We start from the raw sequence: 25,200 nt of genomic DNA, 5'->3' as shown, positions 1-25,200 counted from the left end.
GGTGGCGCTGTGTGTTAAACCACAGAGCCTAGGGCTTGCCGATCAGAAGGTCGGCGGTTCGAATCCCCACGACGGGGTGAGCTCCCGTTGCTCGGTCCTTGCTCCTGCCAACGTAGCAGTTCGAAAGCACAAGTGCAAGTAGATAAATAGGTACCGCTCTGGCGGGAAAGTAAATGGCATTTCCGTGTGCTGTGCTGGTTCGCCAGAAGCAGCTTAGTCATGCTGGCCACATGACCCGGAAGCTGTACACCGGCTCCCTGATTTCTGGGAAAGATGGCGCCGGGCCAAGTCGCTTCCAAATTGCAGCAGCGTGAGTAGGAGTCTTATTTTCAAACTGCACTGATAAAAAAGGCTCACCCTAGGAAGAATTATAGCTGGTGGGAGCAGGACTACAAAGGAATGGTCTGTGTTGCTTACCGGTAGTCCCCTTGAAGAACTAAATTGCCGGCCTGTGAGGGTGAAGGTGAAGACGCTGACTTTCATATGAACAGGCAGTGAAATATACCCCCACTGCAAGTGCTGGTAGGCCAGTAAAGCGAGATGAGCGCTGCAACCCCAGTGTTGTCCACGATTGGACCTAATGGTCAGGGGTCCCTTTACCCTTTACCTTTACCCACCACCCAAAAGTACAATAGAACTTCCTTTGAATGCCTTTTGCCTGAGGCAAGTCTGGTGATGAGATTTGGCTTCCCTTGGAGAACAATGAGCCCAGCAATTGTCACCTTTGGCCATTTTCTGGGGTGTTGTTGTTGTTGTTTAGTCGTTTAGTCGTGTCCGACTCTTCGTGACCCCATGGACCATAGCACGCCAGGCACTCCTGTCTTGCACTGCCTCCCGTAGTTTGGTCAAACTCATGTTCGTAGCTTCGAGAACACTGTCCAACCATCTTGTCCTCTGTCGTCCCCTTCTCCTAGTGCCCTCAATCTTTCCCAACATCAGGGTCTTTTCCAAGGATTCTTCTCTTCTCATGAGGTGGCCAAAGTATTGGAGCCTCAGCTTCACGATCTGTCCTTCCAGGGAGCACTCAGGGCTGATTATTTCCTTAAGAATTGATAGGTTTGATCTTCTAGCAGTCCATGGGACTCTCAAGAGTCTCCTCCAGCACCATAATTCAAAAGCATCAATTCTTCGGCGATCAGCCTTCTTTATGGTCCAGCTCTCACTTCCATACATCACTACTGGGAAAACCATAGCTTTAACTATACGGACCTTTGTCGGCAAGGTGATGTCTCTGCTTTTTAAGATGCTGTCTAGGTTTTCTGGGGTACGAGGTGTGTATACATGCCTTCAAGCTTGGGGAGGTTGAAGGGGAAAGAGTCCTTTTTCCAAGGGCAAAATGGCGTTGGAATGGATGAACTTGGCAAAGGGGTTGATTTTATATGATTCATAAAGCTAGGTATCTTCCCTGAGCTGTCAAGTCAAAAGGATACATTCAGGCATAATATTTGTAACATTTAACAACTTTAAAGATGTGCCCCCCCCCGTAATTTCCGTAACAGCTAGTTGAAAACAGATGTAGGCCATCCTACCTAATGACACTGGGGGCAGGCAGACAGCAAGACCTCACTCACCACCTCCTCCTCCTCCTCCTTCACCTGGGCAGGAGGAAAAGACACAAGTGACCTAACCAAGGGGAGGGTTTTCAAACATGTATCAAGTAGCCACACCTGCCCAGGTGGATGGCAGGATATTGAATCAGTCTAGATTGAAAATAGACTGCAGATCACTGCAGATGGTGACAGCAGTCACGAAATTAAAAGACGCCTGCTTCTTGGGAGAAAAGCAATGACAAACCTAGACAGCATCTTAAAAAGCAGAGACATCACCTTGCCGACAAAGGTCCGTATAGTTAAAGCTATGGTTTTCCCAGTAGTGATGTATGGAAGTGAGAGTTGGACCATAAAGAAGGCTGATCGCCGAAGAATTGATGCTTTTGAATTATGGTGCTGGAGGAGACTCTTGAGAGTCCCATGGACTGCTAGAAGATCAAACCTATCCATTCTTAAGGAAATCAGCCCTGAGTGCTCCCTGGAAGGACAGATCGTGAAGCTGAGGCTCCAATACTTTGGCCACCTCATGAGAAGAGAAGAATCCTTGGAAAAGACCCTGATGTTGGGAAAGATTGAGGGCACTAGGAGAAGGGGACGTCAGAGGACGAGATGGTTGGACAGTGTTCTCGAAGCTACCAACATGAGTTTGACCAAACTGCGGGAGGCAGTGGAAGACAGGAGTGCCTGGCGTGCTATGGTCCATGGGGTCACGAAGAGTCGGACACGACTAAACGACTAAACAACAACAACAACAACAGATTGAAAATAGCATGTTGACTGCATACAGCATACTAAGACAAAACTGCATTATTATTTTTTGCTACAGAAAGGTTAGTCTGTGCACAGCCCTGTTATTCTATATGTTTGGCAATGATGCTTTCCTCCAATTTTTCTGGAACAGATATTGAACTAACCAGCCAGCCATTTTCTGGATCACCCCAGATATCCTTTTAAAAATTGGTGTCACCTGAGGACTGGAAAGTAGCCAATGTATGGAGGCAGACTTCGAGAGAAAGCTACATATCTTTGTTAGAACCACAGAACTGTAGAGCTGGAGGGGACCATGAAGGTCATTTAGTCCAACCCCCTGCAATGCAGGAATCTTTTGCGCAACATGAACCCACAACCCTGAGATTAAGAGACTCAGGGTGTACTGACTTGAGCTACTAAGATCAGCAGTTTTACATTTGGGTTCTTTAAGAATCGTCGCGAGGATGCCATCTAGACACAGTCATTCAGAAAGAGCTGCCTTGAAGTTTCTGGCTTGCCCCTCCCTAGCAACCTACACTGCGCTTCCAAGACCTTAACAACATTTCACCATCCAAACATTTGTGCACCTACTTGCAGCCTGTAATGGCACAGGCCAACACCAGAGGCGGTTTTAGGGTAGCGCAACTGCTGTAGCCACCCTGGATGCCATGCCGCAGGGGCTGCCACAACAATGCTGCAGAATGGAGTGTGGGCACCACATTTTAGCACTGCACAGGGCACCGCTGAAATTTGAGAACCCAAAGTCCACACTTGTGAACACCACAAACATCAGATTTTGCCACTGTGGGGATGGGATGGCGGCAGGAAGAATCAGAGCCGTGTGTCCACTTTGGTTTGGATGCTATGCGGTGTCTCTTGTTCTGTGTTATGATGCTGCCCAGACGGTTGGAAGAAGCTAAGGTGCAGCATAAATTACTGCTGCTGTGGCAGCAGGAAGCAAGAAGCCAGGCCCTTGAGTGTGACATTTGATTGAATATGCAACTGCGTAATGATCTTCCCTCTGGGTGTCAAACACTCACTGTTTGCCTCCCGGTGCATGGGAGGGATTGTGATGACCGGAAAAGAAATGCTTTAATGCAGCCTTGTGCTCCATTATATTTTCCTGTCATCTTGCTGCGCCCTTTTCTTCTCCTTTCCTGCCTCCATTCTGCCCCCTCTGCACACACACATTGCTGCTCCTCTCTGGCCCCCAGGCTGCTGCGTAGCAAGACCTGGCTGGCCTTCTTGTATTTAAAATGCCCGTGAATTAAATCACATTTTTAATACTCTTCAAAAGCAGTTATCTCACGACGCACGCAACAAACAGAAAATGAGATTTGCATTTTATTAGACACACTGGCACTTGCCTGCATCTTCACTTCCTAGCTAGGCTAACTCACTTAGCTGCTCACGGGTGTAATTACAGTTCCCTCCCGTATAGTTTCAGGACTGATAACTGGTTTAACCTGCTCAGGAAGGATGGTGGGTGAAGCTTTTTCTTTGGCTATGCTTCCCAGTGTGTGTAGAAAACCTGACATAGAGTATACACACATTGTGGTTGCCCCCAGCCCAATGGGCAGCAGCATAGTAATAGGGGGCAGAGGGCAGCAGGCTGGACGGAGCTGACCACCTCCAACGGCCACACCACTGCCGCGCAACATGGTTGCCGCCATCGAGGAGAAGCCCCGATGCAAGCGAGACTGCCTCACTTCACAGCTTGCTCACAGGGGTTTGCCGCGGCGCCACGCCACATGCCTCCTGTGTGCGCATGTGTCATGCATCGCGACACGTGTGTGCGTCATGACACATGCATCGTGACGCGCGGCGCATGCACACGATGGACACACACACACCCCGGTGGGGTGCCTTCAGGTCTGCTGCCCCGGGCAGCCAGGCAGATAGCTACGCCACTGCCAATGGGCTCCCACTGCTGGTGTCCGAAGCCAAGTGCACAGGACATTTAATCCATATGTATCCTGGAGTAATACTCCTGTCTGTTGCCTTGAACCAGCTTCCATCCCACTGGAAATCACAAGCTGAAGTTAACCTGAAGTGCATGCTGCTCAAACTGCCTTTGCACACAGAATCAGAGAATCTAGTCCATGGGTAGGCAAACTAAGGCCCGGGGGCCGGATCCGGCCCAATCGCCTTCTAAATCTGGCCCGCGGACAGTCCGGGAATCAGCATGTTTTTATATGAGTAGTGTTGCAGGAATTTATGTATGGGGGGGGGGTTTGCCGCTCCAGCAGACACCATGCACACGCAGACCACTACCAAAATCAGCACATTCACTTTTGCGACTTTAGTGATTTGTCCCCACAAAACACTTCATCACAATTTCTTCCTATCTATTCAAAGGGCCTCTGCTGCACAATACCAAATGTAACAATTCACTGATAAATGTACAGTCATACCTCGGTTTAAGTACGCCTCGGTTTGAGTATTTTCAGTTTAAGTACTCTGCCGACCTGTCTGGAACAGATTAATCCACTTTCAATGGGAAAGTTCGCTTCAGGTTAAGTACGCTTCAGATTACGTATGGACCTCCAGAACCAATTGTGTTTGTAATCCAAGATACCACTGTACCTATGTACTGGCTCACTGGGAAAACTTCAGAAATTCAAATAGACATGTGAGCTCAGCTACTCAGCAGCCCCTCTGCCTGAGTGATAATCCCTGGCATCCTGATACCTGAGTGCCAGAAAGGTAGCCATTCCAGAAGAAACAAACCCAGATGAAGACAAAGGGGTGTGATTAACTTGGCTGGGAAACAAGGAAATGTAAATACAGTGGTACCTCTGGTTAAGAACTTAATTCGTTCCGGAGGTCCGTTCTTAACCTGAAACTGTTCTTAACCTGAAGCACCACTTTAGCTAATGGGGCCTTCTGCTGCTGCCGCCGCCGCACAATTTCTGTTCTCATCCTGAAGCAAAGTTCTTAACCTGAGGTACTATTTCTGGGTTAGCGGAGTCTGTAACCTGAAGCGTTTATAACCTGAAGTGTTTGTAACCCGAGGTACCACTGTATCTCTTTTGTTACACTTGATGAGTGTTTGGTGGAGGGCAAGGGGAGGAATGGGGCAGGGTCCAGGATGCTCAATTTACTGCCACCTGACCTCCCCTTTCATGATGTAACCATGATGTATTAGTGATGTAATTTGGGGGGGGGAGTAACATGGGGATTAAAGGTAAAGTTGTCCAGTTGTGACCGACTCTGGGGTTGCACGCTCATCTCACATTATTGGCCGAGGGAGCCAGCGTACAGCTTCCAGGTCATGTGGCCAGCATGACAAAGCAGCTTCTGGCGAACCAGAGCAGCACACACAAATGGCGTTTGCCTTCCCGCTGTAGCGGTACCTATTTATCTACTTGCATTTTGACGTGCTTTCGAACTGCTAGGTTGGCAGGAGCTGGGACTGAGCAACGGGAGCTCACCCCATCGTAGGGATTCGAACCGCCGACCTTCTGATCAGCAAGCCCTAGGCTCTGTGGTTTAACCCACAGCGCCACCTGCGCTGTGGCACATGGGGATTAGCAGCAAATAAAAGTTTGGGTTCTCTTTTGTACAGGGTTTCCATCTTGTTTCACCTTGGAGCAGGTGGGAGACCTGTCGCAACAGTCTTCAATAAATACCAAGCCTACTGGCTGCTGTTTTGCTCTGCTATTCCTGGCTGGTGTTCTTGTTTTTTGTCCAAGGGAGCCCTCAGATTTCTCCGTTAACAGTAGAATGTGTCCTTTTATTTAAAATGCATCTCTGGGTTATTTGTGGGGCATAGGAATTTGTTCATTCCCCCCCCCAAAAAAAAATATAGTCCGGCCCCCCACAAGGTCTGAGGGACAGTGGACCGGCTCCCTGCTGAAAAAGTTTGCTGACCCCTGATCTAGTCCAAACCCCTGTAATGCAGGAATCTCAACTAAAGCATCCATGCAGATGGCCACCCGACCTCTGTTTTAGAAACTCCAATGACAGAGATTCCAAATACACAGTCAACGGAGCATGTACAGATCGCAACTTCCTGGAGGAGGAGAAGGAAGAATTGCTGCCATGGGGAAATAAATCGGGTACAGTAATGCACATTGGGGGAAGACATTGGGCTGGGGGCAAGTGCAAATGCCATTTAAAACACAGCAGGAGGGAAATGACACCCCTGCATTTTAAGCTTCTAATAAAGGTAAAGGTAAAGGGACCCCTGACCATTAGGTCCAGTCGTGACTGACTCTGGGGTTGCGCGCTCATCTCGCATTATTGGCCGAGGGAGCTGGCGTATAGCTTCCAGGTCATGTGGCCAGCATGACAAAGCCGCTTCTGGCGAACCAGAGCAGCACACGGAAACGCTGTTTACCTTCCTGCTGTAGTGGTTCCAATTTATCTACTTGCCTTTTTATGTGCTTTTGAACTGCTAGGTTGGCAGGAGCTGGGACCAAGCAACGGGAGCTCACCCCGTCACAGGGATTCGAACCGCCGACCTTCTGATCAGCAAGCCCTAGGCTCAGCGGTTTAGCCTACAGCGCCACCTGCTAAAAGTTCTGCTTATTTCCTTTGCAAAGACAATGCCATTTCCCCCACAGCCATTTTTTAAAAAATGCTCTACAACGAATCTATTCTTCTCGAAGGTGCCACAAGGCTCTTTGTTATATAAGCACTAGATCTCCCATAGCCACAATTATGTTCCTAGCGTCAGAGTATATACATATGTTCAATGCTACCAGTATGCATAATTTCAATTTGCTCTCTGGAAACCTCTGTCAATCACTGAGCAAGTTTGACTTGCTCTTTGTGACATGCTCTATAGTGTGGGTTGCATCCCAGCTAAGTTAATCATGCTTTACACTGCAATGCTACACATGCCTGCCGAGAAGGAGTGAGACTTTGTGTATAGGGGACGTTGTGTATAGGATTGCAGGCTCAATGGGAATGGACAAACCTAGTCTGGATTCAGCCCTTTGTTAAACAAACAAAAATCACGAAATATAATAATATGAAACAAAACCAGTACTACAGAAATAAATGGGGTTTACTTCCCAGTCAGTGAAAGCAATTCCTGTAAGAAGAACACAGGGTCAAGTTTAATGAGACATTTCATAACCTGACAACATATTCTGATAACTTTTACCACCACCACCACCCAAAGAAAACATGAAATTACTTGCCTGTAATATTTCCAGCATCTTTTATGTCATCACATCCATTCCAAAGATGGAGAGCAATTCTGCTACCCTATAAACCTTCAGATTCCCCATGGACCAGCCCTGGTCTGTTTTTTTTGCAGTTGACCGACACACCCAATCCTATGCTTGCTGACTTGCTTGCAGATTGGAATGCAACTCCAAGACAAGTTACGTACTTCTCTAGATGCTGCCATGCATGTTCTGTGCACATAAGAATACATATTTCACTCTAAAAGATACATACACAATGCATATGGTATTAAATAAGCTCTTCAGTCGTCTCTCTTCTGGACTCCCTCAGCCTAACCTATGACACAAGGTTGCCATGAAATTCCTTTTGAATTCCTTGAAGGATGGGGGTGGGGGTGGATGGGATGGAAATGTAATGATTATAATACACTTGAAGCAACTGGAGAAATAGTTCTACAACATTCTTTCTAAAGCCTAAGCACACAATTCTCACTATGAAGAAGAGTGGAGGAAAAGCTTCTGATGGCATAAAATAGATGTCGAACTAGGCCCATGAAAGAGCTGGGTTCAAAGCATTGTAAGGATGACTGATAAAGAGGCTATCAAAGCACCTGTATAGCTGCCTCTCCCTTTGATCTTCTCAAGTTAATCACTTTCCATAATGTCAATTGTTTACTGGATCTGTTGCCAGTTGTCCTCCAAGGTGCCAAAAACCTGGCAATAAACAAATCAGCACCACATCTTGGCATTAAGAAGAAAGGCTCCCCCAAATCAATGGTAATTGAGTTTTAGAGTGCCATCAGTTTTCTGTCATTAAGGCCATCTGTCTCCTTGGCAGATTCCACAGTTGGTTCTGACAGCATCGTTTTATCAAAAATAAAAAATAAAAAATTGTGTATGACTTTTTAGATACCAAATCCTAGCAGACAATAATTTCTCACTGCATTTTTCAGCCTTCTTGATTTAAGGATTGTTTGTTTTATCAAATGTGTTTATGGTATGTTACAGAACACTTGAAGCAATCTAAACTCAACAAATCACAAAGCACTGATAAAAACATCCCCCATCACCATCATTTCCCTCCCCCAAACCCAAATATTAATCTTGCACAGGGCAAAACATTTACAGCATCATATAGCCTGATATGAATTTCTGTGCTTCAAAATCTTCTAGTCAGCATTTTAGAAAATAGCTAGGTTCTTAACAGCGTATCATTTATTTTCTCAAAAGGTAAGACCATTGTCATGTATGTGCTAGAAAATAAAAACTACAGAGCGAACTTTTCTAGTCTGTATAAATTATGCAAATTAAACAATCTGCATCTGTCAGATTTACTTTGCTTGATTCATTGTGCTCCTGCTAGTGGCGTGAGAACAAGGAACTCGCCCAATCCAGCACCAGCAACTGGAGGACAGGCTTGCAGGTGTCATATTCTGGCCTGATGAACCACAGGTAGCTCCAAGTGAGCAATTTGCTCCAACAGAGGTTGGGGGCAGACTGAGGCTTTCTATGCCTCTGTCTCCAGACTACCTCCTTCAAGCTCCATCACCTTGAGAGAACTACAGAGCCTTAAAGGGCAACCTTCTGGCCCAAAAATGGACACTCCAGCTTCATTCCATAGCCTCCTGGTGTATTCCTGGATTGATGGTGTATGGTGGGAAGCATCTGGGTCTTCCAGATCTGTGAGAGTCTAGGCTCTGGTGGTCTGGGAGGTTCCTCTGGGACAGTGTTTCTCAACCAGTGTGCCTCCAGATGTTTTGGGACTACAACTCCCATCATCCCTAGCTAGCAAGACCAGTGGTCAGGAATGATGGGAGTTGTAGTCCCAAAACATCTGGAGGCACACTGGTTGAGAAACACTGCTCTGGGAGTTCTTGTGCAACCATCTCAGCAGTGGTCTCACCATTTCCCACAGTCAGCTCTGAGCCTTGACCCAGAAAGCCAGATGGGGAACTGATGGCCAGTGTTGATGATCATGTTGTGCAATTAATTGGTTTCTATGTTTTCTAAACTGCTTAGAAGCCATCTGGGTGTTAAGTAGCCTATATATTATTAATATTGCTCCTACTACTATTGCCTTTGAACCCACACTGCAGCCAATGAGCCCAGTTCTAAGTGCTGGTGCTTTTCTTTACAGCTAATCCTGGCTTTCTTGTACCCAGGAGGACCCTCTGCTTTCATGGCCTTGGCATGCCAATCATCTTGGGGAAGGAGAGTAGCTCAGTGCCTTTTATGCAGAAGCTCCCATGTTTGCTCCCTGGCCTCTCCAGGCAGGGCTGGGAATGTCTCCCTGAAACTGGGGAACCATCATCAGTTGGCATTGACAGTACTGACATAGATGGGGACAGTAGAGATGATGACGGTGTCTTTAGGACATGTGGTTTATGTTTATACAACTTTATATGTATACAAACCCCAAGAGGGCTTTGTTTCCCCAATAGCTGCAGCCTTGGATTCAAACAGAAATCAGGCATGGCTCTGACTCTCTGGCTTCCCAACCTGCAGCCTTTTCTCTTCTAGCTTCTAGTTCACATCACTCAGCTCTCTCTCTGCTCTTAACTCTGTCTTTGTCCTTCCCAGGACCTTCGAGCTGAAGGAGGGGGCCCCACCCATTTGTCCTCTTTCCCTTGTTCCTCTTAATGGCCCATCACCAGGAAGCTAGCCTGACATTTCCAAGAATTATAAGAAGGCCTGAGCATTCAGCCTAACCCCCCCAAAACCTCATGACAATGCAGCTTCCTGTGTCTTCTCAGACTGCCCCACCATCAACAGTGGAAGTGAAGTTGTTGATGACTGGGGAGAGGGCAGTTTCTGATATGGCAACCCATTTGTGGAGGTGGCAGATCTCTCCCAGACACCATTCTCTTTCCAGCACCAGGCAAACGCCCTTAAATTTTCTCAGGCCTTTCCCCTCTGTGGAGTTTCATCATCCCATCAATTTCTCCTTGCTTTTGTGATGTTGTTTGCAGAACTGTTTGTTGTATTGCAACGAGTATGTGTTTTAATGTGTACAAAAAGAGGTGGGAAGCCTGAAAGCCCTAACCCTTGGAGAAGGGCTATAGCATCCATGACAGATGACCATCCAACCTATGCTAAGAAACCTCCAAGGAAGGAGAGTCCGCCATCTCCCGAGGGAGTCCCTTCCACTGTCTAACTGTTCTTACTGTCAGAAAGTTTCCCTGTATGTCATAGTCGGAATCTTCTTCCCCGGAATCTTCTTCCCCGCTATTGTTTCTCCGGAACAAGAGAAAACAAGCTTGCTTATCTTCTACATGACAGCCCTTTGGATATCTGAAGATTGCTATTACTTGGAGCAAAGCAGGAAGCAGGCGGCTTCCAGGACCAAAGTGTTGCGGCGCATCCCGGCGAGCGCCTGAGAGGCCCCCCCCCCCGAAAAACCAACGCCGTGGGAGTGAAGAGGGACGGCGCTCGCAGAGCTTCGGCGGGGCTGGGGAGACCTTTCTCTCTGCCTGGAACAGGAAGGTCGGAGAGGAGGCAGGCGGGAAGGCGCGCGATGCGCGGATGAAGGGAGCCCCTCCGGGGACCAGGCGCCCTCCTGACCGCGTGGAGCCCTTGGGGAGCCGAGCGGGCGCTGTCAGCTGATGGGCGCGCCTCAGCATAGAAGCGAGCCGGCGGACTTGGAGGAGGAGGAGGAGGAGGGCGGCTTCCCATTGCTGCAGCCGCTGGAACCGCAGAGCAGGCGCCCCGGCAGGTATTGCCATCGCGTGGATCGGGCGCGGTTTCCCAAATAAAGCGGTGCGAGGGGGGAAGGGGCGCAGAGAGAGAACCGCGTTGCAGCGCTAGCCTGTGTGTAGACACAAAAACACACGGTAGGGAGGTCCCACCGAATCCAACGTGGCTTTCTCTGAGGCTCGCACGATCCTGTGTTCCATCCTGGAAGCGAGCCCCGTTGAATCCAGTGGGGTCTTCCTTCCTGGAAACGCTGCATTAAAAAAAGAGAAAGTCTCGCTGCGCCTCTCCGACTTCAGGCTGTTGTCTGGCAGCAAGTGCCATCGAATTCCTCGGGGCTTGCTGAGTGAACAGCGGCATCCTAAACACCTTCGAGGGGGCTTCCTTCCGAGGAAGCGTGCTTAGGACTGCACGGTAAGGCTGCAGCCCCATGGACCAGAGCAAAGGCGCACAACAGCGTTCAGCTTTAGCAGATTTATTGTGGCAGTGTGGCAAGATACCTTCATCCGATGTAAGGTATCCAGTTCGATGAGAGTGAGGGACTCTCAATCCACGGTGAGTCTCTAAGGTGCTGGTGGGGCTGGGACACACTTGGGGTTGGGGGAAGGCTCATGTTTGCAGAGTTCTTTGCAGTGTCCGTACTTGCGATTTGCTTTTTGGTCTGTTCTGTGTGTGTGTGTGTGTGTGTGTGTGTGTGTGTGTGTGTGTGTGTGTGTGCAATCAACCTTGTGAGCCTATGTCTCTGTCCCATGGCGCGGCTGTCTAATCACACACAAACACACCAGGATCCCACAGGCATTATGTAGGGTAGTTTCCAGCAGTGCTATTTTTCTAGAAAAAGAGGTGGTGGAACTCACCATGAGTGGCAATGGCGCCCACCTGAGAGGTGCCAGAATTGAGTTCCAACTGGAAAAAAAGTCCTGGTCTTCACTAACCTGGTGCCTGCAGATGTTTCAAACGACATCTCCTGTCAAGCCCCAGCCAGGGCAGCCAAGGTGATCTCCTGTTGCAGATGTTCCAAATGCTGAGCTTCCCCAGTGGAGTGCTTTGGCGAAAGCAGTGGCCAACATCCCCTTTCAGCTGCTTTTGCGGAAGATGCAAAAGGGATCCCTAAGAGTGCATTTTCACACCCAACAGAGCTTGCCTTGGTTGCTTTGTAGTGCAATATACAGGCAACATTTGCACTGGTCAGAATGCTCAATTGCATTACAAATGCCCACTGGAAAGAGAAACAGTATAGTCAGCCTGGTCTAAAATGTGAGCTATCATTGACTCTGATCTTTAGAAGTTTCCAAGCTGGGGTTGGGTTTTTTCCCCATTGTGTTCTCAGAAAGATGTCAAAGGTGGTGGTGTCTGTGCTTAGCACCTGAATTAAAATTGATGGGGCTCAGGCTTGTGTAGAGAGCCCTGCCATCTACCCTGGAGGGAAGACTGGGTCCTTAATTCTGTTTATGTAGGCTTTGAAATCTCTGTGGCAAATATGGCAATATCAGGATCCCCCCCCCCGTAATGCATCTGTTTCTGTAAAGCATGGACCTGACCAAGAATAGATGACATTAAATCTAAGATTTCTCAAAGAAGGAGACAGAAGTGAAGGGAGAGGGAAGAGGAGGCTACAAAGTCAGAACTGTTGGTATTTGTAAGGGTTTTTTCTTCTCCTTCCTCCACTGTAAAGGCATTATCTCTTGTTTCCTCTTTTGCCCTAAACTTCCTGCAACCAATGTGTTAACTTTCTAACATTGCAAAAATGCTTCAGAAAAGCAGAAGACTTGGCATTCTCCAACGGAATGTGTATTCTTCTTAATGCAGGTTCTCTTGGTTCAATTTACAGATGCAGCAAACTCCGACACAGAATTTGGAATCTCTCACAAATATTCCCTTATTGTGTATCCTGGGCCTTCACCTGCCGAATTGATGCTTCACAAACCAGGAGTGTGACCGAGCTCCGGAGCCTGAAATATTATTGCTATTATCATTACTTAATAAAAGCATATCACTACCCACCAGTCAATATTCTCTGGGAGGTTTGCAAACCAGGCAGTATTAAAGCTACAAATACCACTTAAAAATTGACAGTAAGGAATGCAAGACAGCAGCCAAAATGGAAATTCTGCCTTTCCTGGCAATGAAGTTTTCATAAACAGATTCCAGCTCAGGTGACAAGCCAGGATAAGTCACAACAGCCTAACTGATAAACTGTGGATTGAATAAAAAACCTGGCAACCCCCGCCCCCCAATGAAGAATGGCTTTTCCTTAACTATATAACTTGGGGGATAACAAGGAGCACCACCTTTTACAACCAGAAGAAGCATTTCACTCCACCTTGCCTTCCGAAACTTTCTACTGCTCATCCTTGCACAATGGATTGGTGCCCCAACTTCACCTGCTTCTCAGTCACTACTTCAGCAGAATCCAACCAGACAGGCTCCAGCTCCCTCCTGGACCACCCTGGTGCCCATGGACCCTTGTCTATCTTTAGCGTCCTCGTCTTGACTCTGTTGGCCATGTTGGTGGTTGCCACTTTCCTCTGGAACGTGCTGGTCCTGGCGACCATATTGCGTGTCCGCACTTTCCACAGGGTTCCTCACAACCTGGTGGCCTCCATGGCCATCTCGGACGTGATGGTGGCCGCCTTGGTGATGCCTCTCAGCCTGGTCCACGAACTGTCCGGGCGGCGCTGGAGGCTGGGGCGGATCCTGTGCCAGGTGTGGATCTCCTGCGATGTGCTGTGCTGCACGGCCAGCATCTGGAACGTCACGGCCATTGCTCTGGACCGCTACTGGTCCATCACTCGCCACCTAGAGTACACCCTGAGGACCCGCCGGCGCATCTCCAACATTATGATTGCTCTGACGTGGGTCCTCTCGGCCATCATCTCCCTGGCTCCGGTGATCTTTGGCTGGGGGGAGACTTATTCGGAGGGCAATGAGGAATGCCAAGTCAGCCAGGAGCCTTCTTACACCATCTTCTCTACCTTTGGGGCTTTTTACCTGCCCCTCTGTGTGGTGCTCTTTGTCTACTGGAAAATCTACAAGGCAGCCAAGTTTCGCATTGGATCCCGGAAGAGCAACTCCATCACTCCTATCACACCTGAAGCCCTGGAGGTTAGTTTTTCATCAGGTGCTGCTGTTTGCTCTGGAATAGGGCAGCCCATTCACGCAGCGGACCTTCCGTTAGGCAGGGTGAAGTGGCTGTCAGTAATTTATTACTGTTGTTTGTGCTTGGGGGGGAGAGGCGCTTGTGGACTTTTCTGGTGGCCTTGTGTACTGTACACCTTGACTCAGGGAGGGGCACCCAAATGTCTGTGGCTGGCTTTAACTACCAACCACTTTGAGCCCTGAGCACAGTGGCTAACGGTGAGTTGCTGAATTTATTTATCTTATGCAATGGCTGTTGCCCTCTGCTGCTTGAGTGTGTGAGCTCACAAGCCCTTGGCTCATATTTCATCTCAGCCAGGAACTCCCTAGCCATCCTTAGGTAGTCATTGTTCCCTCTGCCTTACTTCTCATCACCTTCCCCCCCCCCCCCGCTCAATCTGAAATAAGAAGGCATTAATCCTGGTTTTCTTTACAGGGTTGTTGCAAAGATAATATCCATGAAGCACTTTGAACACTTGAAGGTGTCAAGTATTAAAAGACACATATTGGTTTTAGTGGGATATCTCCCACTAAAGACATTTAAGCTTAATCTTAACAGTGTTATTGACATCAATTGGGGCTTTAGTTCTTTTTCTCTTTGGGGATGGACCAGTGCTGCTTTGTTCAGGAATCTAGCCAGCCAACAAGCCATGCCCTGTTATTCCATTCCATTCCATTCCATTCCCCAATCTGCTACCTACTATCTATTCAGCATTCCGTATACACTGATCTTGCTCAGTTCTCAATGAGCTGCTTTTTGCCCTCTCCTGCATAGTTCTCCCACAGCCGCGCAAAATACCTTTCTTGTAGTTCTGCAAACATTGCCGTTTCTTCAAGCCTGTTTATACCTCCCTTCTTGTGTGTGGGTGTGCAGTTTTGGTTTCATAAGATTCCATGCATGGAGAATGAGTTTGCTATGCGTATATCATATTAATCCCTTAATTAAGCAAACAGGATGAAAACTGAGATACATTTCACACATAAAAGAACCTACACAATTCAAGCCCTTTGTATTTGCTTGTGGGTGCATTACCTAAAAGCACTTAAGGGAGAGCTCACAATAGCTGCTAAAAAGACTAATCCTAGAACTGTTACCTTTTTACAGACAGGATAGTGTGACTTTAACAGTTGTCAGGCAAGCAGGCAGGTATCAACAGATGCTTTTATTTATACAGAGATGAAATAGGGAAACATTTTAAAGGCAAATGAAATGGCTTCTAAGTCAGATCACTGGTCTGTCTAGCTCTATGCTGCCTACACTGATTGGCAGAAGCTCTCCAAGTTTTCAGTCTGGAGTCTTTCTTAGCACAGGAGCCAACTCCGAGGTGCAATAAAATATTTGAGGGGGCTGGGCCCCCACAAAGGTTACGGGCATTCCCATTCAAATTGTGTGTGTGCACTGCGTCATGTGATCGATTATGCAGAGTGGGGCTTACCTGAGCCCCCACAATATTTTATTCAAGTTGGCACCCCTGCTACCTGGAGATGGGAGAAATTGAACCAGGGACCTTTGCATGGTGCCAGGCTACTTTGAGCCCTTGGCAAGGCTAACTGCTTGATCACCCGCCTGCCAATTGCTAACTTCAATTTTCAAAAACAGGTGTCTTGCAGAAAAAATGAACAGCACAAAACTTGAAACTGCCACGTCTACTTTAAATTGCAAGAATAAGTAACACAACCACCTTTGGTTATCTTTCTCAAATGCAAAAAATAAATAAATGTTTCAGCACCTGAATCCTTTTGAATAATCTTGCAAATTGTGATGTCAAAATTTACGTCTCTTCAAAGTTTCAATTCCAAGCACATCAACCTCTCACTTTGCATGCCTTCCCCTTTTCCTTCAGCTCAAGGAATTTATTCCACTCCCAGAGCTATAATTCCCTATGAAGAGGGATTGATTGTTAAACCACTCAGAGAACAGTAGCACCCTTAACAAACTACAGTTCCCAGAATTATTATTTATGGGGGGGGCATGACTGTTTAAAATGGCATCATAGTGCTATAAACCTATGGTGTGAATGTGGCCAAAATGAAAGGCAATATCTAAATATTGTATGTAAATATAGCTGTATTTCATTCCCATGAGCCTTGGGAGTTAACTGAGCTCTACAGAAGTTAACACTTTCATTTTAGTGCCAAACATTTGAAACCCACCCCATTTAGGTAGGGCTCCTTTCAGTGTCTCTGCATAAACTCCATAAGTCACCAGTTAACAATTGGTTCATCTGCAGAACATCCCAATTGAATCTCGTCTTTATTAAGAATCCATTTGTTGATCCTCTGCAGCCCTGGCCCCTTAGCCTTCCACGTCTGAGTACCATCTTGCAGCCAACAGCTACATTTGGCAGCTTGACAATACACAACACTTGGGGAGTGATCCACACCAAGGCAGCTGTGACCCACCCTTTGGGACCTGGCACCTCCTTCTTTTTAATCTTGCAACTTCAGCCCTGGCAGGCCAGCAGCACATTATACTGCAGCTCCTATTTAACATTTAATTAGCATCTTTATTGTGCTAGGCATAGTACACCACAAAGGCTTGACATTCTCTCTGCCCAGAAGATAAAACAAAACAAAAACTCAGGCAGGCTTGGAGGAGTGAAGGGGCCAGGGAGATCACAGAACAGGTGAAGCTACAAATTGGGGTGCGGGGGGAGGCTTTGCGGAATCAGTGGACGCTGCGGAGCATAAGAAGAAGCTACTGGATCGAGCAATGACCCATCTAGTTCTGCATCCTGTTCTCCCAGTGGCTGACCGGATGTCCATGGGAAACCTTCATCAGGACCCAAGCACAAGACCACCCTCCCCTACTGTGGTGTCCAGCAACTGGCATTGAGGAGCATTGCTGCCTCTGACTGGGGAGGCAGAGCTTAGCCAGCATGACTAGTTGCCATGGATAGCTTTACGCTCCATGAATTTGTCTAATTCCCTTTGAAAGCCATTCAAGTTGGCAGTTGTTATTGCCTCCTGTGGGAGCAAGTTCCCTAGTTTTAACTACGTGCTGCATGAATGGATACTTCCTTTTATCTGTCCCGAATCTTCCAACATTCAGCTTAATTAGACGTCCTAGTGTTATGAGGGAGGGAGAAAAACTTTCCCTATCCACTTTCCCCATTCCATTCATAATTTTATAAACTTCTATAAAACAGGTCACCTCTTACTATTGCCTTTTCTCTAAACCTGAAAGTCCCAAATGCTTTGTAGGGGAGTTGCTCCATCCTTTGATCATTTCAGTTTCCCCTTTCTGAACCTTTTCCAATTCTGCCATATCCTTTTTGAGGTGAGGCGACCAGAACTACCCACAGTATTCCAACTGCGGTCACACCAGAGATATTCTCAGTATAAGGGATCTGCTAAGTACACTGCCTCCCGCCATAGATGCTGCTTGTTTATCTAACGCACAAAGGATGCATAACGTTATAGAAAAGTGTGAGGTTGCTGCAGTCACAACATAACGTATCAATATGAAAAATACATTGGGGGGCAAAAATAAAACGTTGGAAATCTTATAGGTGGGGGGGAAATACAATCTACCAGTGATGTAACTTTAGTGTTGTTGTTTAGTCAATTAGTTGTGTCCGACTCTTCGTGACCCCATGGACCAGAGCACGCCAGGCACTCGACTTTTATATGCCTGTTGTTATTGTCCATGGAGTTTTCTTGGCAGGGATACTGGAGTGGATTGCCGGTTCCTTCTCCAGGTGGATCACATTTAGTCTAAACTCTCGGCTATGACCTGTCTGTCTTGGGTGGCCCTGCACGGCATAGCTCATAGCTTCTCTGAGTTATTCAAGCCCCTTTGCCAGGACCAGGCAGTGATCCATGATCCATGTATAGTCCATCAAATGAGAGGGGCAGGGTAAAAACTTGTTTTCGTAGGGCGCCAGGCATCCAGGGCAGGGAATCTGTATCTTAGTTGTAGAGCCCATCTTTTGCATACATAGGGTATGAGGTTTAATCTCTGGCATCTCCAGGTAGGGCTAAGACCCCCCATCTGACCTTCAGATAGCTTCTGCCAGTCAGTGTCACCAATACCAAGTTAAATAAGCTGACTTGGTAGAAAACACCTCCCTGTGGACCAAGTGATCTTGTCAACAGGGACTGTGGACTTCTCATTTGGGCAGCTGGGCTGCCTGCAGCCCCTGGCCTTTCCCGGCAGTGACAGTGACTGATGCAAAAAATGTCACCCCATTCCACTGGGGGGTTGCATAACTCTTCGCTGGTTAGTTTTTGCGTTGTGGTGTGAACTAGAGGTAGTCAAAGGTGGACAACCGCTCTGGATAGCGGGTGGCCTTCCCACCCTTTGCCCTGAAAGTACTTGAGGTCTTTTGAGTGTTCAGCTCTCCCTCTTCCCCCAAGGCAAAAGGGGCCCCCCAGCAGAAAAAGATAGTGCTCTGGGTATTTGCAGGGGGGCTCCCCACCTCCTCCTCCTCCACCTTCTGTAAGGTAAGGTGTGGTGTCTTTTTAGGTAAGAGGGGGGGTGGAAGGGTGGATGCTCCAGGAGTGCAAGCCAAATTGAGGATGTGATCACTAGATATTGCCCCCCCCGCATGAGGGGGTGTTCAGCTGTGCGCGTGCACCTGCTTGGAACTCTTACCCCACCGCAAAACTCCAGGCAAACCTCTGCTGTACAGCATCTTGCAAATTAGCATGCAGCACACAGGATTTCGTGTTTGGCAACTGGCAGGTGGCAGGCCGGCCAGCAAAACACACACACACACACACACACACACACACACGTGTGTCTGAAGATTATGTTTGTCTTTGGCAGGTGAAGGAAGCCTCCCAGCAGCCGCAGATGGTGTTCACCGCCCGGCACGCCACAGTCACCTTCCAGACGGACGGAGACACGTGGAGGGAGCAGAAAGAGAAGAGAGCTGCCCTCATGGTGGGCATCCTCATTGGGGTGTTTGTGCTGTGCTGGATCCCCTTTTTTATCACAGAACTCATCAACCCCCTCTGTTCCTGTGACATACCCCCGCTCTGGAAAAGCATTTTCCTTTGGCTCGGCTATTCCAATTCTTTCTTCAACCCTCTGATCTATACGGCCTTCAACAAGAACTACAACAATGCTTTCCGGAACCTCTTCTCCAGGCAGCAGTAAACGAGTTGCATGGAGGAGGGGGGGGGGGCAAAGGAAGAAGGAAGGCCTTTCTAAAAACTTTCCCCTTCCCTACATTATTTAAAGAGACATTCCCGGGGGGGGGGGGGCTCCTTAAAGGCATGTGAGGCCTTTCCAGATTATCAGTTTATATCACAATAAATGCTCAATTGTCACAGGGCATTCAGACTTCTTTCCTGAAGCACTTACTTGGTGAAAAGATTGTGTTTTCCCAGCACAAAGAAGCAACATTTTATTATTGGGATTACCTGATTTCCCTTGCTAATAATGCTGTGTGGAAGATAACTTTTCTGAGCACCCCTGGGAAGTAATGTGTGGCACCATGTGTAATGAGCTATGCCAATTTCTTCTCATGCCCACACCCTTTTATTGGAGGGGAAACATTAACTTACAAAGCCCTTTTTTGGCCAAGCCCCACTTATATCTCAAGAGTTGGCTCAGTCGGTAGAGCACAAGATTTAAACTCAGGGTTGTGGGTTTGAGCCCCACATTGAGCAAAGGATTCATGCATTTCTAGAGGTTGGACTAAATGACCCCTGTGGTCCCTTCCAACTCTACGATTCTATTATTCTATCTGCCCCACACCTGAAGTCACACTTTGAGGCCTGGTGGACCTAATTTTGCTCGTGAACTCGAGGTTCCCCACCCTACTCTAGATCATGAACTTACTGATTAACTGAAAACCAGGTATCTCAAGACAGATGGATGCCAACGGCAACCATCTCTATACTGCTTGATATATAAAACTCTAAGTGGTATGCAACTTTTTAAAAAGCACAAATGTAATACAAATCTACAAGGAAACCATCAATTCAAGTTACTATAAACTTCAGTAAAAATACAGAGGTGGGCCAGCACACTGTGGCTTGGCCATGCATGTACAGGGAAGCCTGCCTGCAGGTCAGCCCTTTCCTTGCTTCTGGGCTGTGCAGTATGTGGTATTAGAGGGATGGGGATGGAGGATCCTAGAAGAAGAAGAAGCCCAGTACTGCAGGACTGGAGGGGGTGGACAGCTGCTTGGGGTCCCAGAGGGAGGGAGGGAGGCAGGTTGTTTCTCTCTCCCCTGCCCCTGTGTGAATTATTATTTATGAATCCATGAACTGCTTAAAGCCAAGATACCGGTAGGCTTCTACGCAGTTTACAAAGATAAAAACATGTTGAACCTCTAGTGGCAGGGAGTTCCACTGAGTAGGACCTGCCACACAAAAGGTTCTGTTCTTAGCAAAGACTGACCAAATTTCAGAAGCACCAGAAGTGCTTTATCAGAGGATCTCGGTGGTTAAGGATTCAGACAATCCTTAAGGTATTTTTGGCCCAGGTTGCTTAACACAAGAACCTTGAACCTGAACCTCATAGCAAGTTGGGAACCAGAGCAGCTCTTTCGGCAGTGGAGTAACATGTTGCCAGTAATTTGTCCCTGTGAGCAGCCTGTTCACTGCATTCTTCACTGGCCGCAGCTTCTGGATGAGATGCAAGGGCAGCACCACATGAAGCATGTTGCAGTAACCAACTCTTGAGGTTAACAATACATGGACTACTGTGGTCCAACTATCCAAGTCTAGGAATGGTCACAGCTGGTATATCAGAAGACACTACTGGCCACAGAGTTCATCTGGGCCTCTGGTGACGAAGATGGATCAAGGAGTTCGCCCCAAGCTGTGGACCTCAGCAGGAATGCAACGCCATCCCAGACAGGCAATTGGCCTTTCTCCTGGACATGAGAATCGCCCTGCACAAAGAGGCCTCCATCTATCCAGGCTTCAAACTCAGTTTATGGATCCTCATCTAGTCCAACAAACTGCCTTCATGTTACCAGTCCAGGATTCTGACTCAGATGTAACAGAGAAACAGAGTTGGGTATCATCAGCATACTGTTAACACTTCTCTTTGAAACCCCCAATGAACACTTCCAATGTTCACCAGAGGGCAAAGAGCAACTCTCCCAGTGCTACCCTTTGCTGAAAGAAGTAACAGAGCCACCATACATCCCACACCATCCAGAAGGATACCATGGACAATGGCATGAAAAGACACTGAGAGATCAAGCAAAAGGAGCAGGATTGTGCTTCTTCTGTCCTCTTCGCTATAAAGTTCATCTGTCAGGGCAACCAAAGCTGATTTGATCCCAAACCCAGGCTTGAAACCAGACTGAAATGGATCCAGATAATCAATCTCATCCAGGAATGCTTGCAGTTGTTCCACCACAACCTTCTCAATTGCCTTATTCATTTGTTGCATATATAGTCCACTTTTTCTCCAAGGAACTATAGGCTCTCCCCCTCCTCAGTTAATCTCCACAACAATCCTGTGAGGTAGGCTAGGCTGAAAGGCAGTGGCTGGCCCAAGAAAATCACCCACTGAACTTCATGGCTGAGTGGGGATTTGAACCATGATCTTCTATGGTCCAACACTCTAATTCCTACACCGCACTGTCTCTCAAACAGGAAAAGCCTTACAAGTGGCCTTAAATTGATATGTGCACACAGATTAAAATGAGAAAGAATACAAGGCAAATAATAAGTCGGTATCTAGACAAACCTCCTGCTGTTCTAGCTACAACTAGGTAACATTCCATTCTACCTGTCAACTGGTTTCAGCTATGTTGTTCTCCACAATTCCCCTCATGTTTCACCCTTTAATATTTCATACATACTGAGGTGCAGTTGAATGCTGTATTAATTCTGTTTTGTGCACATTATTATTATATATCCCATGGCCAAGCCCTGCTGAGTAGTATATATAAATACTGTCCTAGGAATAGTCCCCAAGGAGGTGCCGTCTAGGAGAGCAGATTACAGTAGTTTCCTAGAGATCAGCACCATGGCCAGCTCACTGCAGAGCTCATCTAACAGAGTCTGGTTAGAATACCTGTACAAGGCAACCCAATGCAGTGAGTATGGAAAGTTGCTCCAGCAACAGCCTGTGGGTTTAAATACAGTAAGTCCACAACTTAAGCAAGGGTTCAGTTCCCAGGAACTGCAAAAGCAAAAATGCATAAAGCCAGGAAGGCCCCTTAACCTGCAAGCTGCTCCCCTTGCTCTCAGGCCACTTCTGCTTCCTCAGATCACCTCCCTCTCAAACCACATTCCAGATCACCTCCCCTCATTCTCAGACCACCTCCACTTGCTCTCTGTGCTCTTGCTAGGCCCTATTTCTCTCTCCAAATCTCCAGCTCTCTGACAACGCCTGAACACTCCCAGGGTGAGTGCAATGGCTGCTGGGATTGCAAACTGCTGTTTCCCACTCTCCCTACCACTCTTTTCCTACCACACATTTTGTTCTCTCTGTGTTTTTCTGATTTATTTATTGATTTTTTTCAATTGCCTTTGTAAGGTTGCGATCACATAAGAAAAGTGAGTGTATGTTGCAGGCTTGTGTAGGCCTGCAATCAGGTTAGTGTATCGAGCTTGGCACCCTAAGAACAAAAATCTGGGGACTTAAAGGAGGCCTGTTCTATTTCTCAGGTTCTATTTCTCCAGAGCAGCTAGGTCGTTCCAGCTGGAATTGGATGGTTAGTGCAGAGGTTGCCTCACACACTATAGAGATGTCTGAGGAGGGGTTCTCTGAGTCAAGAGGAAGGCTAACTCCTCTAGCTCTGCAGCTCTGGCTAATGGGTCTTTCCTCCCAGGGAGCCTCTGGTGAAGCAATGATATTGGAGGTTCTTTCCATGAATGTTTCCTGCAGCCAATCATTTCTCCTCCATGTTAGCAGACTCATCCACGAATACCAGCAGTTCTGAGTCCTGGGCCACACAACATATGAAGAATCTACTCTCTGCAAAGTATGTGCTAAGGATGCACTCCACGTATAGGAAAAGTGAACATCATGACTAAATCAGGCTCATACTAATAAAAAATTTCTGGACAATAATCTGCAGCTATGCAATTTTAAATATCTGAAGTCTTCTGATGGAGTATTATTCCAACGGAGTATTTAAAAAAAACTGTGTTATTCTGGCAGGCCTTTCAAACTTGAGATTATCTGTCAACCAGCTCTTACTGATGTGTTTGATGTTTTTATTGAAATTTTATGTTTTAATCTGTATAGCACCTTGTGACATTTTATATGAAAGTGCAGTTTAGAAGTATTGGAGGAAAATAAAATATATGGAAAAGTACGTTTTGCATTCTTTGTAATTCATTGGTTTCCTAGCACCTGAAATGAACAGCACACCAAATGATAGCTACCTTTGGCTGAAGTTTTTCTTATATGCCAGCAGTAGAAATGCCAGCAGAGGTGAATGGAACACATGTGTTGTGGTGCTGACCAGACTAAGTCTGTTGCAAAAGCTTGAAGCTGCTGTGCAATCCCAGCACTGACACACAAAACCTAGCACTCTCTGCAAACACCCAGTATCCAGAGAAATCAAATGGTTCTTATTTCCAAGTAGCCGTATTGAGAATAGGAACTAGCAATCTGGTGCACATTTCGAAAGCATCTTGTCTGTGCTGAAGCAAAGCAGGCAATTGCTACAGCTTTTTGAGATATCAGGCTTTTAAATCCAGTGAAGGATAAAAAATATATCACTTCAACTTAAGCATGTGATAAGGAAGAATTTCTCCTTTATCCCCAGGACTCTCTGATTTTTGCGTGAGGGGTGGGGAGTGGGAACTGATTGTAGCTTACTGAACAGCTGTGCTAAGGGTACATTCTATAGTAGTTCAACTTTTGATAGAGGAGTAAACAAGAAAAAAAGAGAGGACTACCTAAAGGTATAATGGGCATGCAAATCCTGCCTACGCACAGACTGAAGCACGACTCAGTTGTTCCAATGTGAAACAAGATGTGTAGACGGAACAGTAACGAGTGTGTTGCATTCAAGAGAACAGGGAATAGTTTCTGAGCAAAGGCTAGTGCATCTATATAAACTGATGCTAATGTCTGGACTTGAACTGGCAAGAGTTAATCTTTTTTTAAAACAACAACAACACATTGTCCCTCCTGGCAGAGCCAAGTCTGGAACAGAGTCTGTACAGGAGCAGGTTTAGGAAAAAATTGACTGATTGTATGTGGATCCAGGCAGATCAACAACAGGTGGGAGCTGGAGTGCAATAAACAGGTAGAGGACTCCAAATTCCCCATCTATGAACATTGCGTTGGCCAGGAGGACAGGTCTGTTTTCTGGCTTGCAGTGGCAATGGTGCAACACATTCTTCTCCAGCCTGGTGCCCACTGGTCATTTTGGACTACAACTCCCATCAGCCCCAGTCAGCACATCTGGAGGGCACCAGGAGAGGGAGGCTGGCTTAAGGATTAATTTCCAGCTAGTGGAGGCTGACTCATTAGGGTGACTGAAGCACTGCCCCACCAACCTAAGTCTGCCCTGAGCCAGCCCCCACCTGCCTATCTTCTTACTGTGAACCAATCAGGAGGCAACTCTGCTGTGATTGATTCTGATTCCACCCACTGCTGCTCTCCCTGCCTTCCACCCCATCAGCTCCACCACTGTATCTAGCTGCCATTTGCTGTTGTCCTTATTATTAGGTAATCACGTCTAACCTTTCCTGTAAACGCATAGCATTGCAATACTCAAGTTGTCAGTCCACAGGTTCCATTCAACAGCACTTTGAAGAGGGGAAAGAAGGATTAAGACTGTGAGGCAGTATCACAGTCGTGTTTTTCTTTAACTTAATATCTTGAAAGGGTATTATTATTGCTCCTTCAAAGCTCAAGGGAACTCGAGGAACAACTTAGCTAACCTTTACCCAACTGGGAGATTAAGATTTCTCTTCACATGCTCAGATGGTTCAGTGTAAAAAGTACAGAATGTTACGGACTGAAAGTTAATAGCAAGAGCCTGGAGGGTGTGTTT

General features: G+C 47.0%; 1 protein-coding gene across 1 annotated transcript; it reads left to right on the top strand.

Annotated features, from left to right (window-relative positions):
- The first annotated feature begins 13,489 nt into the window (after window positions 1-13,489).
- On the top strand, window positions 13,490-19,370 carry HTR5A (5-hydroxytryptamine receptor 5A). The gene is made up of 2 exons (XM_035130269.2): window positions 13,490-14,233; window positions 19,038-19,370. Exons 1-2 carry the CDS (start codon window positions 13,490-13,492, stop codon window positions 19,368-19,370), a joined length of 1,077 nt encoding a protein of 358 aa, XP_034986160.2.
- The last annotated feature ends 5,830 nt before the right edge of the window (window positions 19,371-25,200 follow it).

This window comes from Zootoca vivipara, chromosome 12, assembly GCF_963506605.1.
Source record: "Zootoca vivipara chromosome 12, rZooViv1.1, whole genome shotgun sequence".
Classification (NCBI taxonomy): Eukaryota; Metazoa; Chordata; class Lepidosauria; order Squamata; family Lacertidae; genus Zootoca; species Zootoca vivipara.
Note: the sequence above shows the minus strand (reverse complement) of the source record. Positions and strands in the feature narration are given on the sequence as shown.

Excerpts from the sequence above, each read along its gene's own strand:
- HTR5A (XM_035130269.2), top strand. The coding sequence starts at position 13,490 with ATGGATTGGTGCCCCAACTTCACCTGCTTCTCAGTCACTACTTCAGCA. Across the intron at positions 14,234-19,037 it reads TCACACCTGAAGCCCTGGAG|GTGAAGGAAGCCTCCCAGCA; the intron begins GTTAGTTTTTCA and ends TGTCTTTGGCAG.